This window comes from Tasmannia lanceolata, unplaced genomic scaffold (genome assembly GCF_043159265.1).
Source record: "Tasmannia lanceolata isolate RefF3 unplaced genomic scaffold, GAP_Taslan_0.1 ptg000007l, whole genome shotgun sequence".
Lineage (NCBI taxonomy): Eukaryota > Viridiplantae > Streptophyta > Magnoliopsida > Canellales > Winteraceae > Tasmannia > Tasmannia lanceolata.
The window spans coordinates 8,724,741-8,742,748 of record NW_027518684.1 but is presented as its reverse complement, the minus strand read 5'-3'; the positions used below and the strand labels follow the sequence as shown (position 1 = coordinate 8,742,748).

The 18,008-nt window shown below is 38.8% G+C and overlaps 2 protein-coding genes across 3 annotated transcripts; both read left to right on the top strand.

The window, feature by feature from the left end:
- Window positions 1-2,099: 2,099 nt before the first annotated feature.
- On the top strand, window positions 2,100-7,725 carry LOC143881748 (putative peroxygenase 4). 2 transcript variants are annotated; one of them, XM_077385005.1, is made up of 6 exons: window positions 2,100-2,241; window positions 2,336-2,434; window positions 2,523-2,611; window positions 5,578-5,672; window positions 5,978-6,103; window positions 7,431-7,725. In XM_077385005.1, the coding sequence occupies exons 1-6, from the start codon at window positions 2,223-2,225 to the stop codon at window positions 7,579-7,581; spliced, it is 579 nt and encodes a 192-aa protein (XP_077241120.1). In that variant the 5' UTR covers window positions 2,100-2,222; the 3' UTR covers window positions 7,582-7,725. The 2 variants fall into 2 exon arrangements, with proteins under 2 accessions (XP_077241120.1, XP_077241119.1); XM_077385004.1 differs by having other exon boundaries at window positions 2,101-2,241; window positions 2,321-2,434.
- Window positions 7,726-11,107: 3,382 nt separating this feature from the next.
- LOC143881747 (plasmodesmata-located protein 6-like) lies at window positions 11,108-14,184 on the top strand. Its single transcript, XM_077385003.1, has 3 exons — window positions 11,108-12,079; window positions 13,515-13,628; window positions 13,757-14,184. Exons 1-3 carry the CDS (start codon window positions 11,206-11,208, stop codon window positions 13,762-13,764), a joined length of 996 nt encoding a protein of 331 aa, XP_077241118.1. The 5' UTR covers window positions 11,108-11,205; the 3' UTR covers window positions 13,765-14,184.
- The last annotated feature ends 3,824 nt before the right edge of the window (window positions 14,185-18,008 follow it).

Below are 18,008 nucleotides of genomic sequence, written 5' to 3'. Positions count from 1 at the left end.
TTTTTTCTTCTTCTATTTGCCTTTCTAGGTTTTCTTCAATTCATGTATTACAAATGGTGGGGGAAAAAAGTCCTAGAAGTATCCTAGTAAAATAAAAATCCCATGTTTGGTTGACCGGATTATGGTAGGAAAAAAAAAACCTTTGTTTGGTTGCTTGAACTGTTGCGTAGAAAAAAAAATTCTTCTCAAACTTATTTTTGGTTCCTGAGTTTATTTTTGTTCCTGGGGTTATTTTGTGATGGGATGAAAAGGCAATCATTACAAAAGTGGGATTAAAAAATTCACCACACAAGCAATCATTATAAGAGTGGGATTAAAAAAAACCTAGTGCTAAAAGGCAACCAAACATGGGATGGGACCAAAATTTTACTAAATCTTCCTGGGACAAAAATTTAACTGGCAACCAAACGGATAGAATTCTAATAAATATTTCTAGGCTACTGGTGCTTTCGCTTTTCTCTCTCTTTTTGTTTGTTTTAGGCTACTCAAAAAGGGCTGCAAATGCGAGAAATCCAATTGCAAATCCAAATCTTCTCGGCATCCAAACGGGCCCTATAGAATTCTAATAAATATTTCTAGTGTGTTATTACGTGACTAAATGGGTCCACCTTGATGAAATAAATTAAAGAAATGAAGAAACTTTCTCCAGAAATTGTGTTTTGAGGAGGACTGATCCTTCCCTCGAAATGGGTCTAGAGGCTGATCTTCCCTCTTAGAAGATAAAATTAGTTGCGAACCAATTCGGGTTTACGGAATGCTTTGACAATATCAGCGTAACGATTGAAAAATTAAGCAAAGAAAACGATAAGTAGAAACTTGAGAGAGCTTATGTCCGTGTAGAGAAAAGTGCGAGAATTGATGCTGACAAAGATGAAAATCTTATTTTCTTTTCCGAATTTGATCACAATGAATTTTGAAGCTGGAGTTCAAAAGATCGTGCCCGCTATTTTTTATGATGGAAGTCCAATGTTAGTATTGCTCGCTGGTAATTTGTTGGTTTCTGATTTTTCAATTTACTCTCATTTCTCCCGCTCTCTGTTTTGTTTTTAACTTAGAACACCTTTTTTTTTCTTTTTTCGATTTTTGATTGTTATTAACAAAGTTTTAAATTTCGAGGTTTCGGTCGAGACCGAAATAGAAATTGGGTGAAATCGAAACGTTACCGTTTTCCCCGAAATGTCTGGCCAGAATTTAAGGGATATCTCCAAAAAAAATTGTTTTTAATTAGGGCAGTGACAAATCGACTCCCAAATACCTTAAATCGACTCCCTATGTGTCTTTCTCTCTCCTCTGGGTTAGTGAGAGAAAGAGAAGAGAGATAGACACATGGGATCGATTTAAGATATATGGGAGTCGATTTATCACTAGCCTTTAATCATTATTTAATATTATCCCGAAATTTTACTAATTTCAAAGAAATTTTGTACAGGATAAAATATAAATGAAATTGATTTCGATAATTTCAGTAATTTCAACGAGATTTTGTACGAGATAAAATATAAACGAAGTTGATTTCGATAGATTTCAAACGAACCGAAATTTCGGCTGAAATTTCAGATTCGGTGAGGACTGAAACACATTAAATTTAAAGCCCAGGTTATAACCAAGGTTTTCAATTTCTTTCGGACCGAAACTAGAAATCTGGTTTCGGTCCGAAATTTCGGGTTCGGTCGAGAATGAAATTGAAATTGAGTTAAATTGAAACGTTACAAAATTTGAAATTTCGTTTTCGGAAAATTTAAGGGATATGACCAAAAAAATCTATTTTTTATTCATTATTTAATATTATCCCGAAACCCATTCCGAAACCGAAATTTAAAACCTTGGTTGTAACTTGTAAGTTATAACCCACCCAATATACACCATAATAACATGCATATATTGCTTAGTTTGCCGCGTGTGACGGCTGTTGACAGGTCTGATATTTATGGCATTCCTAGGATAATTTAACCCTTAAAAATGGTGTTTTACGAGTGTTTTCCTCTTCTTACTTGGTTGGCACTTGGCATCGACAACCGAAAGATGAGATACACGTTTCAAAGATCTATTAACGTCTGAGAGACACGCGTAAGGATAAGATTGCTTGTAAATCAAAACAAATCGTTACTTCTAAGCAAGTGTGACGGAGCGAAGAACCAGGTTCGATTCCCCTTCTCCTGCTTGCAATCTTTCCTTTTTGTACTCCAAACCCAAATCTCTCTCTCTCTCTCTCTCTGTTATCCATGACTTCTCAAAGTGAAGGTATGTATGCCTATGAAATTTTAAGCTCTCTCTCTCTCTGCTTGTTTATTAAATTTATGTAATTTTTTCTCCTCTAAAGAGGGTGAGGTTTTAGGAGAATCCAACGGCGGGGATTTGAACGTTCTGCAAAAGCATGTTGCCTTCTTTGACAGGAACAAAGATGGGATCGTTTCTCCATGGGAGACATTCCAAGGTCTTTTTCCTTCACATATATTTCCCCTTTTTAATTACGTTTTTCCTTAACTGTCTCTTTGTCTCTTGTTTTTTTCCCTGTTGTTTAGGGTTTCGTGCGATTGGGTGTGGCATGGCCTTGTCCACCTTCGCTGCTTTCTTTATTAATTTGGCTCTCAGTCCTCGCACCCTCCCCCCGGCAAGTCTCTCTCTCTTTCTCTCTCATAATCATAACCATACATTCATAGTCGGATGATCTGGACCGTTTCTAGGGTGAACCATACATTTAAAAATGTTACTATACTTGTCTCTAACGACAAATGATTCTAGTATATTGTTCTTTAGTCTTCGCAAGTCACATCATGGAGAAGGGACCGCATTATTGTCTATCTACTTTCAAGTGGTCTTCGGATTCTTTCATTCGTCAAACAATCCTCTTTCAAAATTGAAGATTGCTAGTAACATTTGCATGAATGTTTTTGTGCCTTCTATCAAATTTGTTTTCAAATAGACCCTCCTTGATCTTGTTGTAAATCTTGTCAATCTCTACAAAGCCCTCAAATCTTGGAATTACAAGGTCGTGGTGAGTGTCCTCATAAAACCTTTTTTTTTTTTGGAGGTAAGCTGGGTTTGGTGGGACCCCTACCAGATTATTAAATGAAAGCTAACATCCCTACCTTGAGACACACTAGATAGGAAAAAAACAAAGACACAAATAATCCAAAAATACTAGAGACCTATGAGCAAATTGATCGTGAAGAAACAGATTACAAGCTCATAGAGGTCAACTTCCTGCTATCCTTCATGAACTTGATGCCCCTAATGTTTCGAGAGGTGTATCAACTTCTGACATAACTTTCTGATTCTCTGGCTCTTCCTCATCTTCTGGTAGTTTGTTCTAAATGATGTGACCTCTGTTAAAGGTGGTTTGTTCTCAATGGGAGGCGGGCTATCGTCTTTTGACCCAGCTCCTATTTCTGTTGTTCTTTGTCATCTTCTGATGGTTTATTCTCAGACGAGTAGATGACGGTAGGGAAATGAGGGGTGGATGGTTTCCCTTTTTCCTCTGCACCTTTTTACCATGATCCCTCATCCAAGTCGGTGGAATTTGCCAGGGACTCTTTTCCGGATGAGCTAGTGCATTCTCTTCCAAATTTTAGCCTTTTCCGTCGTTAAGGGTTGGTTCTTCCTCAAATTTCTCTAGCGCCAGGAACTATTGCTCTGGTGATTTCCTTGGTGATGGTTTACTTCCTTAGAAAACTTCATGAAATTAGGACTAAACTCAACCGATTAGAAAATTTTATTGAAATAAAAAACGTTATTTAGTCTCCTCAGTGGAATATATTGTGATGGTCGAAACAATCATGGACACTGGCATGACAGTGACGGGGTCGCAGCAGTAATGGACTCTATATATTGTGATGGTGGAAACAATCATGGACTCTGGCATGACAGTGACGGTCGCAACAGTAATGGACTCTGGCATGAAATTAGGACTAAACAAATTAGAAAGAGTTATTGAAATAGAAAACATTCTTTAGTGGAATATATTATGATGGTCTCAAAAGTCATGGACTTTGGCAGACAGTGACACTAGCAACAATGGCAGATGCACTTAGAGTAACAGACTTTCTCTTAGCAGTTGCAGTAGGTCAGCGGTTTTTTTCTTGCCAAATAAGTACATATAAAACTTGGTGCGTCATAAACATAGGTAGCACAAGGACAAAGTGTTGGACGATGGATCTGCCCCGTTGCTTGGATGTGCCACGTTGCTAGGAGTAGAGGATGGACAACACCTATCTCTAATGCCTAATATAAAATGTGACCACCAACAACATTAATTCTTAAAGCCCTAACCACAATAGTAACCTCCACCACCCATCTCTCTCCCATTTTGCCCTTTCTAGTCTAGCAATTGAAGCTTTCAGCTTGCCCAAGTATTGAGAAGTGGGTGAGGAGACTTTGCTAAAGTGCCTTGCAGCTAAATAAGCTTGTAGATGATTAATGCATATGCATTGATATGGTTTTTATGAAGGCAGATGCTTTGATTTGGTTTTGGACGAAAGTAGATGCTTTTGTTTGGTTTTTGATATCCCAAGGAGTGGTATTAGTGTTTTTTCCGATTTGTGCTGTTGAAGAAGTGGGTTTTCAGATCTCTTTAGCTGTTGAAGTTGTGGATTTTAGTTTTCTGCCTCGTCCCGAGCTTAATGGATGAGTTTTCCTATCTTGTTTTAGATATTGCATTTCCTGTGTAGCTTTCTGATGTTTAAATTTTTTTTTTATGAAGTGTGCTGAGATTTTTTAGCTCTGTAGATCTTGTTCATGCAATGCTCTTTTATTTCTAGCTTCCCATCGCTGTTGAAGATTTGTTTTTTTCTTTAGTTTTTTCCTTCTTTAACTCTGTAGATCTCATTCCTGCAATGCCCTTTGTCTCTCTCAATGAGAATTGAATCTGAATTGGGGGAAAGGTTTGTATAAATGATTAAATAACACCAACTTTAACAGCTAACGCTTTTGGCCTAATGGTTGTTTTCACACCCCAGACACTATAGTCAGAATTAATAGTTGGTAATGATATCCCTTACATTGGGGTTAGGTCTGTAGCTCAATGGTTGAGGGTTTGTTTCTCAACCTTGAGGTCGTAGGTTCAATCCCGGCTTACCTACCAAAAATATATATCGATTCCTGATTCCTGTATTCCAAACGCACCCAACACATTTTATCCACCCATTAAGATATCCACATGAACATGTTTTACTCTGACTTAATAGCCGTTGATCTTCAACAATTTATTTTGCATTATCATTGTAGTCGTTGATCTGCATATGTTATAATAACTGCTATCTGCCATCTTCTTATTTGTGAAACAACCAATTACTCCAAAAGCTTAAGCTGCTAGAGTTGATGTTATTTAATCACTTATACTTCAACACTCCCCCTCATGTGTGACCGCTCTTTCTTTGGGTTGGCTGTACACGTAGATTTTTAGTATGGAGTTGTTGGGTTTTGAATCCAAGAACTGCCATGTGGTGATGTGAAACAATCAATTACTCCAAAAGCTTAAGCTATTAAAGTTGGTGTTATTTAATCATATATGCTTCAACATAAATATAGGGTTTTTTTTATAAGAATTGGAATTAGAAAATAATCCTCTTTATGATGCAGGGAAAATGGTTTTCCCCTCTTTTCCCAATCTACATAAACAATATCCACAAAGCCAAACACGGGAGCGACTCTGGAGTCTACGATGCAGAAGGAAGGTAATAACATGCAAGAACTCTATTGGGTCTTCCACCCCTCATCATTCCCATTTAAATTCTGACCCCGGGACCGAACACTTTACTGGCCGTTTTATTTGCTTCATTCACAGTTCAGCTTGCTACCCGCTGCCCTTTGTAAAGGTCTTCAGGCTTTTTTAGTCTTCTATGTATCGACCGGAGCGGGGGCCTTTTGAGCACTGTACTAGCAAGCTTTCCTTTCTTATAGTCGTAGAAGAACGAATCCCCCACTTTACTACAACGTATCTTCAATAATCGTATAATCTCATTTTGTTTGTTTTGACAAGGTTCGTGTCATCAAGATTTGAGGAGATTTTCCACAAGCATGCAGTTACCAACCCTAACGCTCTAACGTGGAGTGAATTGATGGAGATGCTGAAGGCGAATCGAGTTCCCAAAGACTACAAAGGATGGTGAGTGTTCTCTTGAAAGAATGCTTTTTTTTTTTTCTAATGTGCATTCGATTTCATCACAATCGTCAACTTGGCCTCCGTTTGGTTGCTATGAAGCGGGACAAATTTTACCTCCTTTTTTTCATAATTCCACCCCTCATCAAATGTTTTTTCATAGAATTTCTTTTGCATATGGTGTTTTGTTTCATTATTGATGCAAACAATGAAACCATCGAGGGGAGTCTTACGGTTTGTTTATAGTGTTATTAGTCAATTAAATCTGTGATTAATTTCGCTTCAATTGGCCGTGTTTGGTAGGGGTGGACATGGTTCGGTTCGGTTTTGGGGCATACCCAGAACCGAACCATATATAATCAGTTCCCTAAAATTGGAACCAGAACCAAACCGTATAAGTTTGGAACCGAACCGAACCACCATATATAATCGGTTAGGTTCGGTTCGGTTCTGGGTTTACCCAACTGAACTACAAACAGCCAAACAGGTATATATGGACTACAAACAGGCCCTATCAAATTATATGTGAACAAATATATATGGACTACAAACAGGTATATATACCTGCATATCAAAGTTTTGGGCAATTCCTAATATACATTATCCAATGCATATCAAAGTTGGGATAACATATATATATATGGACTAACAGGCCCTATCAAATTATATATGAAGTTATGAACTACAAATTTGGGCAATTCCTAATATCCACTATCAAATTTGGGATAACATTTATATATGGAATTACGGACCACAAACAGGCCCTAATATCCATTATCCAATGCAAAAATCAAACTAAACCAATTCCTCAAGTAAGTAGGGTTTGTTGGTTCTCGGTTCGGTTCACGGTTATGGGATCCCAAACCCAGAACCGAATCGAATATCCACTGGTTCCAAATTTTCCGAACCGGAACCGAACCATATATAGCTGGAACCGAACCGAACCAAATGTGCCAGTTCGGTTCAGTTCCCCGTTCGAACCGGAGCCATGTCCAACCCTACTGTTTGGAATGCAAGGATTGGGTCGAAAAGTTAGGAAAAGAAATTTTTTTCCAAAATTTCTTATTTTTCCATCATTTGACCACAAATGAAAAAAAGCAAACAGAACCACAAGTTTTATTTAGAGGGACCTTCAATTTATAATGATATCCCTCTAAATAAGCCATAACTATAGCATTTCCCTCTAAATGTGGAGGCGAAAATCTTTCAGAAGAAAAGCTTTTCCACGAGAAACGTTTTTCCCTGCAATCCAAAAAGGGCCCAGGTACAGAGATCTATTTGTTGGAAGCTTTTCTAGGCATGTGTAAGATGAACTGATGTGTGATTGTTACAGGTTCGCTAGCTGGACGGAATGGAAGATACTTTACGTTTTGTGTAAAGACAAGGAGGGATTGCTGCAAAAGGAGACAGTGAGAGCTGTTTATGATGGGAGCCTCTTCGAAAGAATGGAAAAGGAGAGAGCATTAAGTCGTAAAATAGCTTGAAGATTGATAATAGTTAACCAAACTTCTTGTGGTATCTTACTTCCATTTCAGCTTTGATGTTTTCTATCTCATGTATAGAATTATAGATATATAGTGATATATTGCTTGAAATGAATAGGGAAACACAGTGTTCTTTGAAATAAACTAGTTCGGTCTTGGCATTTTGCCTAACCCCAGCTTACCCATCAAAAAAAAAAAAGTTCGGTTTTGGCTAGATAATCAGAGGAGGAGGGCCACCACACATGGATGATCTCCCCTTTTGGACAGCATATGCTTCAAGTAGGTGTAATCGCATCCGTTGATCTGACATGTTATCACAATTATGGCCGATTTTTGCTGAACCCATCTTGAATATGTGATCCTAAACCCTTGATCCATCACCTATAGATTTGTGTAGGCCTTTATCGCATTGGATGTGTGTTTGGCATGGTACCACGGCTATCTTTGAGGCACACCATTGTTTTGAATTACAGCTCATATACTGTAGTTAAAACTTTATTTATTAGCCTATATGTGTGTGCGTGCGCGCCACACTCTAGACTACTCTTTTTAAACTAGAAAGGGGTGGCCCAGGGAAGAAAGGGGGGTGAATATATCATTTCCTCACTATTTGGTGTCAGGAGATTCAACACTCCCCTGCTAATCTAATGAAGGACTTTCTTTTTTTTCTAACCCTAAGACCTTACTTAGTTACCTTAAAACCATTTGTAAGAGAACAACTGTAGGTCGCACCATCTCCAAGCTATAACCTCAGTTTAAAAAATGTCCGAATAATGAAAAATTGTTGAAAAAATCCGGAATTTTTTATGCTCTGCTCTGAACTTTAAAAATCTCAAATAATTCAAATGCTGTTGGATTTTTTAAAGGGGAGTGATAAATCGACCCCCATATATCTTGAACTCTCAGTATTATGAATGGGCTACTAAAGGAGATTCATTGATATTCCCCAATTTGGAAGATATCCATTTCGGATGAGCAAAGCCAATAGGATGAATCAAAAGAGTTGTAATAGGATGAATCAAAAGAGTTGTGCACCATGAACTTTGTACCGCGCACATCACTTAGATGGGCCCCGAAAAGTCACGTAGGGGGAGTGAAGAAAGTGAAAGTGAAGAAATAGAATATGAAAGAAAATATGAAATTCTGAACTCAAAATTCAGAAATGAAAAGGGGATCCCCTCTCTCTCTCTCGACCCCATGTGTCTTTCTCTCTCTAACCCAGAGGAGAGAGAAAGCCCTTTTTGAAAATGCAAATTTGAAGAATAATTAAACAATATAGTATTTTTAAACTTGGGAGAACCTAAAAATTACTGGAAAGACATTGAAGTGAAAACTAAACTCACATCCTAATGTATCAAACATGTCTATTTTGCCATCCTTCAATGCTTTTATTGTGTTTTATTTAGAAAATAAATAGTAAAGATGGCACATATAATTGTTGTAAATAGAAAAATAAGGGAAATGATATATCCGCCCCTTTTATCACCAGAAACACCCCCTGTCAGTGTATCAATGACTAAAGAGGGGATGTTCTACTTATGTCAGAAGAATTCAATGCCAAGGGTAGGGCTGGCAACGGGGCGGGTCGGGGCCAGATGTTGGGGTCCCCTACTTCTTCCCCTCTGAGGGGAATTTTCCCCCTCCCCTTCCCCTCCCCACTGCGGGGATGGTGGGGAATCCCCCTCCCCTCCCCACGGGGAATATCTAATCCCCATCCCCTCCCCTTCCCCGCCCCACATCCTTCAGGGACAATCACTTTACTTTGTTAAATGTTAGGTTTAAAACTAAAGATTTGCTAGGGACAATCACTTCAGGCATGTTGCGGCTTGGCTGTTGCATGTGAGAGTAGCCACACAACCCACATAGGCTAAGATTTTGTCTTATTCATTTTATTAACATGAGGACAAAGGTGGTTGCTCTCAGATTCATTTAATTGATCAATAGTCCCTAGTAGATCCCTAATTCCCAATCCCACTTGCCAAAAAGCACTGTACGTGCCACACCACAGGAAGATCCAAACCGTCCATTTGATGGGCACACCATACTACCATAGGCATAGGATGATCCAAACCTTCCACTTGATGGGCACATTGTAGGATAATCCAAACTGTCCATTTGATGAGCCACAACGTAAATAGGTTGTGGCCCAAAAATCATTTCCATAGGATAATCCCAACCCTCTGATCTATAGAGGAATTGCATATTATGGTTCCTTCTATAGATCGGAGGATTGCAATCATCCTATGGAAATGATTTTTGGGCCGCAATCTATTTACGTTGTTGCCCATCAAATGGACGGTTTGGATGATCTATGGTGTGGCCTGTAAAGTACTTTTAAATTGTAGCCTATCAAATGGACGGTTTGGATCATCCTATGGTGTAGCCCATACATTACTTTTTGAAAAACAATGGACTATACGAGCGCACACCATATAAAATCTCATCACTCATCAGAGAGATGTTGCCTTTATTTGGGGGAGGGAGATTTTCAAAGAATTTAATGTTGCCTTACAGTGATTGTTCGATGGAGAGATTTTAGGGATTTCTAAGGGTAATATACTAATATAATGAGGGACAATGCCCAATGGATTATGGGTAAAAGCAAACATAAAAAGCTATTTCAGGGACAAAATTGTACTAATGGAAATTATGAAAATTTTGGGGGAATCTTGTAGATATGTTTTGATCCAAGGGGTTTCTAGTAGTTTTCCCAAAAAAAAAAAACACTTAAAAAAATACAAGAAAAAAATGGCATTAATGCGGGGCGGGGCGAACTCCATCCCCTTCTCCTCCCCTTCCCCGCACCGGGGAATTTTTTAAATCCCCTTCCCCTTCCTCTTCCCCACTCAAATCGGGGAATCCCCTCCCCAAGCGGGGCGGATCCCCGCTTTTCCAGGTGAAATTGCCAGCCCTAGCCAGGGGTGTTCGTGGTGATCAAAAGGGGCGGATATGTCACTTCCCAAAAATAATCCACTTCTTTCACCTCAAACTCTTCTTGTAATTTTCTAAATTTTCCTCTGGAGAATTTAAATGATGTGTGCGCGTGAAGTCCATTACTTTTTAGAAAGTACAGTGGGACCCACTTCATAGGATGATCCAAACCTTTCATTTGATGGGCCACAACTTAAAATAGGTTTTTACCCCATAAATTATCTCCATAAGATTTTCCTCTGGACAACACATTATTTATGGGGCACAGCTTATTTGCATTGCGGCCCATCAAATGATCGGTTTGGATCATCCTATGAAGTGGGCCCCCACTCTAGTTTCTTAAAATTACTGGATTTTATATTGTGAAATGATATCAGCAAAACATTGTTTTAATAATCGTATGACCCAGCTTGTCATCTCCATTTTAATTGGCTTGTGAGAGCTTCTTGGGAAGTGTAATAACCTTTTGGCCGCTCTTTCAGTACTAAAAGACAAGCTGAATTAGTGAAAATATCAAAATATATGGTTGTGCTGATATCATTTCCCTTTATATTTACTTATGGCCATTTTCCTCATTTAAGGATTTGGACATTTCAGAATGCATGCAAATTTCATATCCCTTCTACGAAAACAAAAGGGTGATTACGAAAACTCAGCTTCTTCATCACTTCAGCGTAAAATCTCCTCAAAGCAATGAGACTAGCACCCGATTCCACTCAGAGATTTTCCAAGATAATGTCTCACCCATCCAATCAACGGCCCAGATTCTCCCCAAAATCCCATAACCCCCCTCCTCCCTCTCATTCTCTCCCACAAGCCCACACCAAAATGTCGCCAAAATCACAAAAAACCCACCTCCCATCTCTCCTCTCTCTCCTCCTCCTCCTTCTCTCCTCCCTCCCCAAACTCGCCTCTCCCTCCTCATTCGACTCGTTCGTCTATGGCGGTTGCTCCCAGCTAAAATTCATTCCAAACTCACCTTTCCAATCCAATCTCAACTCGCTACTCACCTCACTCGTCAACTCGGCCTCTTTTTCTTCCTACAATAACTTCACCATCACTGCCTCCGACCCCGCCTCGCCAGTCTCCGGCCTCTTCCAATGCCGAGGCGATCTCGGCCAATCCGACTGCGCCCAGTGCGTCCAGCACTCAGTGAGTCAACTCGGTATCCTCTGCCTCGACTCGGCTGGGGGCACCCTCCAGTTCCAGGGCTGCTTAGTCAAATATGATAACACCACATTTTTAGGCGTTGAGGACAAGACATTGGTCTTGAAGAACTGTGGGATCTCTGCGGGCTATGGTACGGATCTACTGAGTAGGCGGGATGAGGTCTTAACGGGCCTTGGGTCCGGGTCGGGCTTGTTCCGGGTCGGAGCGTCTGCGTACGTTCAAGGGATGGCTCAGTGTGTTGGTGACTTGAACTCTGGCGAGTGTTCGGATTGTTTGTCGGAGGCGATCGAGAGGTTGCGTGGCGGGTGTGGGGCAGCCGTCTCCGGCGATGTTTATCTCGGAAAGTGTTACGTCCGGTACTCCGCCGGCGGGGTTTATACGAAGGCGTCGAGTAGTGGTAAGCGGTTTTATCCAGGATGGTGGTTTTGGGTTTTGTTATGTTTGGCCAATTTACTCAAAGATAACTAGTTTCAAATTGCCCAAATCTTTTCTTAAGAGGGAAAAAAAGAACTCGAAGAGTTTTTAGTAAAAAATTTCATTTTTCTTCCTCCTGTTTTTTGGGTCTGTGTTTGACTAGAAAAATAGGACGTGATTACCTGGTTGTTTTGGGTTTGTGTGGAGTACTGTTTTGGTGTGCATGGGGAGGAAAGTTCTTGTATTTTGTTTAGTGTGACTATGTTTCCCATATGGTCTAATCAATGAAAATTTAGTTTAGTAAGTTTGCTGTCTTTATTTCTTTCTTTCTTTCGTTTTGCATTTTTGGGGTGGTGATGATTCTGATGAAGGATGTTCAGGGATGGATGTGATGTTTGAATCTTTTGAGTTTGAGAAATCTATGGATGGGCCAAATATCAAAGGTTGATGATGTTAGCATCTCATGGCATAGTTGTACTTCGATCAAGATAATCCAAATTGTAGGTCCAACATATGGATGATTTTATCAAATTGATTAACTTTGATCTATCGTGCTCTGCGCTCCATTGGCTATTTTCCTTGTAACAACCCATTCGCCAGCCATTTGATTGGATACCATGATGTTCTAATTGGTACAATTCTCAAAGATGGAGCCCACATTTAGACGGTCTGGATCGACAAACATATAGCTACATATATGATAGAGGCTTAGAGGATGGCGATTAGAAATGCCCGGCCATTGATTTATTTTTAACTTTCTTTGATTGTTGTTGAAACTTGAAACGATCGAGAACTACTTCTCATATAGGAATGCTTCAGAAGGGCACGACCTGGATGTAGAACGATGAAGTTTGCCCAGTATGATATGGTGGGGTTACACCATTTGATTGATCTGAATCATCCATTTGTTAGATCTTGGTTGGATCTCTTACAATCGTGCAAATATAACATCCAATAATGTGCATTTTTTGTTGTTGAATGTGAATCGTTTGCCTATCAAACTTTGATGGTTCAGAATATTCAAATCAATCAAATCAAAGGTGAGACCCACCACACTCTAGTGTGCGCACCTCGTTGTGTTACCAGCATACAATGTGGTTGCGTCCACCTAAAGTGCTCACTTCTACAAACGCATTCCTATCCCGAATTTCCAAGCAAGAAAATATGACACATTTCTATTGGAAATGGAGTCCTTCCCAGGAAAAAGACAAAAAAGAGGTGGAAATTTTGTCCCTTTTTTTGAAAAGAAAAACAAAAGTAGGTGGAAATTAATTTCCTATTTCTGTAACAAAGAAAATAAATTGTAAACTTTATAAGTTTACATCAGACAATGTATTATCATAATAATGAAAGTGGCTCTTTCCCACAAAAATTCAAGGACATTTTGGTAACTTTTGACTTTCTTGTTCCAACATTAGATTCCGTAGACGAGGCTGGAAAGACGGTAGCTATTATCATCGGACTGCTAGCCGGAGTCGCTCTGATTATCGTTTTCCTTTCTTTTTTAAGAAAGGTGTTTGAAGGAACTAAGGGTGAGCCCTATCTCTCTTTTCTTTTACCTTTGACCTTTTTTTCTAACATAAAGAAAATGTTTTCCTTTTTCTTCTTCAACACTTGGCCATATTTCATAACGTTTCATGTGTTTTGTTTTACCATGCAGGTAAATAATGAAACGTACGTTCCTTGGATCCGGTTATTTGCTTTGAATCAGTCGGTGGAATTTGTTTGTTTTTTTAATTTCTCTCTCTGTATTCTCAATGTTCTTTTTCCTCAGCTCTACTTTATCTTTTTGGGTCTTCTTCTTTTTACTTCCTAAAGAGGGATTAAAGGAGGGTTGAAAAGATGTGGAGGATGGTACCTCGAAAGAAGTGAAGACAAAGTAAGGGCAGAGATTCCAAGCCCACTCACATACGAATTTGTCTGTGTAGAATGCAATTTTTTAGGGTGGATGATGTGCCCATGATGCTTTAGTACATTGGCTTTTGATTGGATGTGATTTTGATTTTCATCCAACAATTAGGGCTTTACACCTTATTCTCCATGTAATTCGATCATGCTATAATGATTCAATCTATCCAGTTCACTCAATGGGTGGTGGAGAGTTTAGATACTTCTTTTGTTGACTAAGCAAATAATGATTTGTTGATTATGATGACCTTGATTTTCATCCAAGAATTAGGGTTTTATATCAAAATTTCCATGTAGATACAATTTAGTTAGCCCATGGTCATTTGTAGATTGAATCTTGAATAAACTTCACTTGAGACAATTAGAACACTAGGGTTTTATAAACATTGATATGTAAAAATGTCGATGAGAACAGCAACATAAGAAGAACCTTAAACAAGAACAACCATTACCCTAGAAAATTATTCAAAACCATTAGAAGAAAGCCTAAAATTCTACTATTATACTAGTTGTGAGAGAGTTGAGAGAGTTGCCACAGAAGGATTGCTTAGTTTGAAGACAGATGCAACCCACCAGAGCCATAGTGAGAGTGAGTCTTCATAGGGTAATTGCCACTACTTATGAGACCGAACTAGGGTGATCTTTTTTTTTAATCAGTAAGCGGGATCGAACCTGCGACCTGATGGTTGAGATAAAAAGTCTCAACCATTGAGCTATAGGCCCAACCCCATGAACCTGGTTGATCTACCTACGACCATGATGAAGCTTGGGTGAAACTTAGTGTAAAGTGACTGGAAAAAACTTGTGAAAAGAATGTCATTGCCATATTTGATATCTATCAATCCGCTTGAACGAAACAAATTAAGGAGTGGTTAAGTCCGAGTTTTGAGATTTAGTTAACTCTCCTAAATTTTAAGAGATAAACGATGGCTAGGTAGTCTCAAAGAAAAATCTGCATATCACGTTTTAAGTTAATATATGAAGACTCTCTGTTTAAAAGTTTAACAACAGGCACTTTTTTCATGTGAAAAGACGAGTCAAAGATTGATTTAAGCTTTATTCGGAGAATACCCCATAAGAAATGAGGAAGAACAATTTAATTTAATTGTTAGTTACTGTATGGAAGGTGGGTATAGCTCACCTATAGTGCCATAAACGCAGTAGAGCATGTGACAAGGTGACCGCCTTTCACCTCTATCCTTTTCAGGAGGCTAGAACTACGTTCCATCCTCTCATGTCTCCATTATGCCAATGCTTTTAGTAGTGAGTAGGACCTAAGAATGTCATTAAGGTGGGTGTCCTTGTTGAATTACGTTAGACATAAAGACTAGCTTTGTTAAAGTGTATGGTGGGGCTAACCTTAATCTAGGCCTTGCACTACCACTTTGCTAATTTTATTCAATCATGGGGAACATATCACACAGCCTTTATATGTTAGAATAAGACATTATCTAAGTAATCCACTTGTATCCTTAGATGGGGCCCTATGGAATAAATCCTAGGTTGTATTCGTAGCACTAAACAAGGCAGAGAGAAAGAGAGAGAATTATTTGTAATTAAACTGCAGATTTATTAAGCATGCACAATGGTAGGGTTCCTATGCTTATTCTTTAGAAAGGCTTTTTTATATATAAAAGGTTTTTTGAGGAAAAAAAATAGAAAAAAGATTGGAGGCTTTCTATTGATTTAAAGGTTAGGTGATGTTTGGATAAAAAATATATTCCGTGGAAAGAGAAATCCAGGGTCTTTCTCTTTCATGTTTTACGGTCAGTGGTAGAGAACCTTCGTTTGCATGAGCGGATACATACGTAACGATATGCCACCAAGGAAACGGCAAATATTAAATTCCGATTAGCACATTTTTTCTGGATCATGAAGCTTTTTCATATTGTTATCTCATGGCCAACCAAAGGAATAAAGTGCACGTCCGCACATAAAAGAACTGAATGCCATAACAAAAATAATATTAATATGCATCCCACCGTATCCTACCATATATCTATGCTTTTTCAACAAATCTCATCTGATTTTAGTTAATCTCAGCCTTCCCCTACACCAAGGTAAAATTAACGTAACTGTTAGCTTTTAGAGAAGTTGGTTAGTTAACATGGTATCAAAGCCAAAGGTCTCGAGTTCAAACCTCCTTGATAGCAAAAATCCGCATGTGATGGTCGGCCCAAAGTGGGACCACATGTGCCACGTGTTTGCCAAGTGGGCCACACGTGCGGGGGAGTGTTAAAGTATAAAAGATAAATAACACCTTTCTCCAACAGCTTAAGCTTTTAGAGAAGTTGGTTAGTTAACAGTAACACCATTTATAAGGTAAATTATGTAGTTATACAGGCGCACAAAATATCGATTCCATCAGATTTTAATGGGTTAGAGCTAGACCAAATAAAATCCGTCCGTTGATCCACATCTATGATGTATCTAGCTTGTATGCATCTAACTAGATTGTGACTGATATGTATTGTATTTTAGCACGAGATTGTGGTCATATAATGCCTCCATATAGTAAGCAACTAGACATGGTTGTTTAATTTAGACTATAAAATGAGTTTAATCGTATTGCAAAGATGCAAATAATGTGAGGTGAACTCCATCTTACTTGAGATTCATATCTTTAGAAAGTGAGCGATGGAGATGCACCGAAGCTTTTGCTCTTAACGTGAGGTCTGAACAGTCCTTGGCTATTATCAACACCCACAGGTGGAAAAGGAGACATGTCACATGAGGGTAAGGATCATATATTATAGAATGGAAAAAAATAGTTGCACTCCTTCGTTTTGATAATGGCACTTGCCACTTTACTAAACACTCTTGTAATTGGTTGCTAACAGCTCTTTAGGTGTTATCGTAGAAATTTCAGAGAGAAAAGTATATACCTAATTATATGATAACAAACCTGTACGTTCTGAAGTTCCAACCAATTTGATGCATTACCTGTTCAACTTTGAGATAAATGGTGCTACCTCCCAATTCCAAAATTCCATGAATTGTCCCGTCTTTCAGGTGCTAGAGTGTGGGATCTCTCAGGCTATTTTAGACTTTCCCTAAAATCTTAGACCTAGGGCTAGGTCTTGTAATTTCTCAATTTGTGAGGTGGAAATTGATCAACCCTTTCATGTACGAGTGCTGCAATTACCATTTTAGCCATCATCAATTTATAATTGCTATAAAACCATATCGTGAACCATCCCTCGTATAGTTTTCTATCAAATACATTCATTAAACCCCCATTTTGATTTGCGATAAACAATGGGTTTTGCCTCTTCTTCTTTTTTTTTCTCATTTTTTGTTTATCTCCGTATTTCCACGATTCAAAATATTCATCGACTTGATCAATGTAATTGATATTTGTTTTGCAAATTCCCACAATGTAATTATTTAAAAAGAAAATTATTTAATAATAGGAGCACAGGGACCCTCCTTGCCATAGGCGGATTCCTTCCGATCCGGGTTTATTCAAGCTTAACTTCTACTGATCTAGTTTGGGCAATCTGGGTCCATTGGGTGTCGGAGGCCTCCTTAGAGATGAGAAGGGAGCCACGATATGGGCGTTCTCTGGACCGTTTGGTAGAGCGGATTCTAATGAAGCCAAGCTTAGGGCAGTCTTTCAATGTTTAAGGCTAACTAATGAGAGAACCTTGTCATCATTGGTGGTAGAGGGAGACTCCCTCAATGTTATTTGACGGTTGACTAGAAGCCACCCATACCCTAGGAGATTTTCACAATTGATGGATGAGATTTCAAGACATAGTGGGCCACATATTTATTTCATATAGCGATGTTAGAAGGTCAGCAAATGGTGAGGCTGATACTTTTGCTCATGCGGGGTGAATAGGCCCAATATGGAGACTTTCAACTCTCTTCCCCATGAGACTGTAGTGGTTTAATTGTTGATTTTTTTCCCCCTTTTCTATTATTTCCTTCCATCATATGACCATCTTGGTCTTGTTGTTTGTTTTTCTCTGCTTAATATAATTTCTTGTTCATTCAAAAAT

Bases quoted from the DNA above. Each gene is read 5' to 3' on its own strand.
- LOC143881748 (XM_077385004.1), top strand. The intron at 2,612-5,577 runs GCAAGTCTCTCT...TTTATGATGCAG, and splicing joins GTCCTCGCACCCTCCCCCCG to GGAAAATGGTTTTCCCCTCT. The intron at 5,673-5,977 runs GTAATAACATGC...TGTTTTGACAAG, and splicing joins GTCTACGATGCAGAAGGAAG to GTTCGTGTCATCAAGATTTG.
- LOC143881747 (XM_077385003.1), top strand. From the start codon at position 11,206: ATGAGACTAGCACCCGATTCCACTCAGAGATTTTCCAAGATAATGTCT. The intron at 12,080-13,514 runs GTAAGCGGTTTT...TTCCAACATTAG, and splicing joins TACGAAGGCGTCGAGTAGTG to ATTCCGTAGACGAGGCTGGA.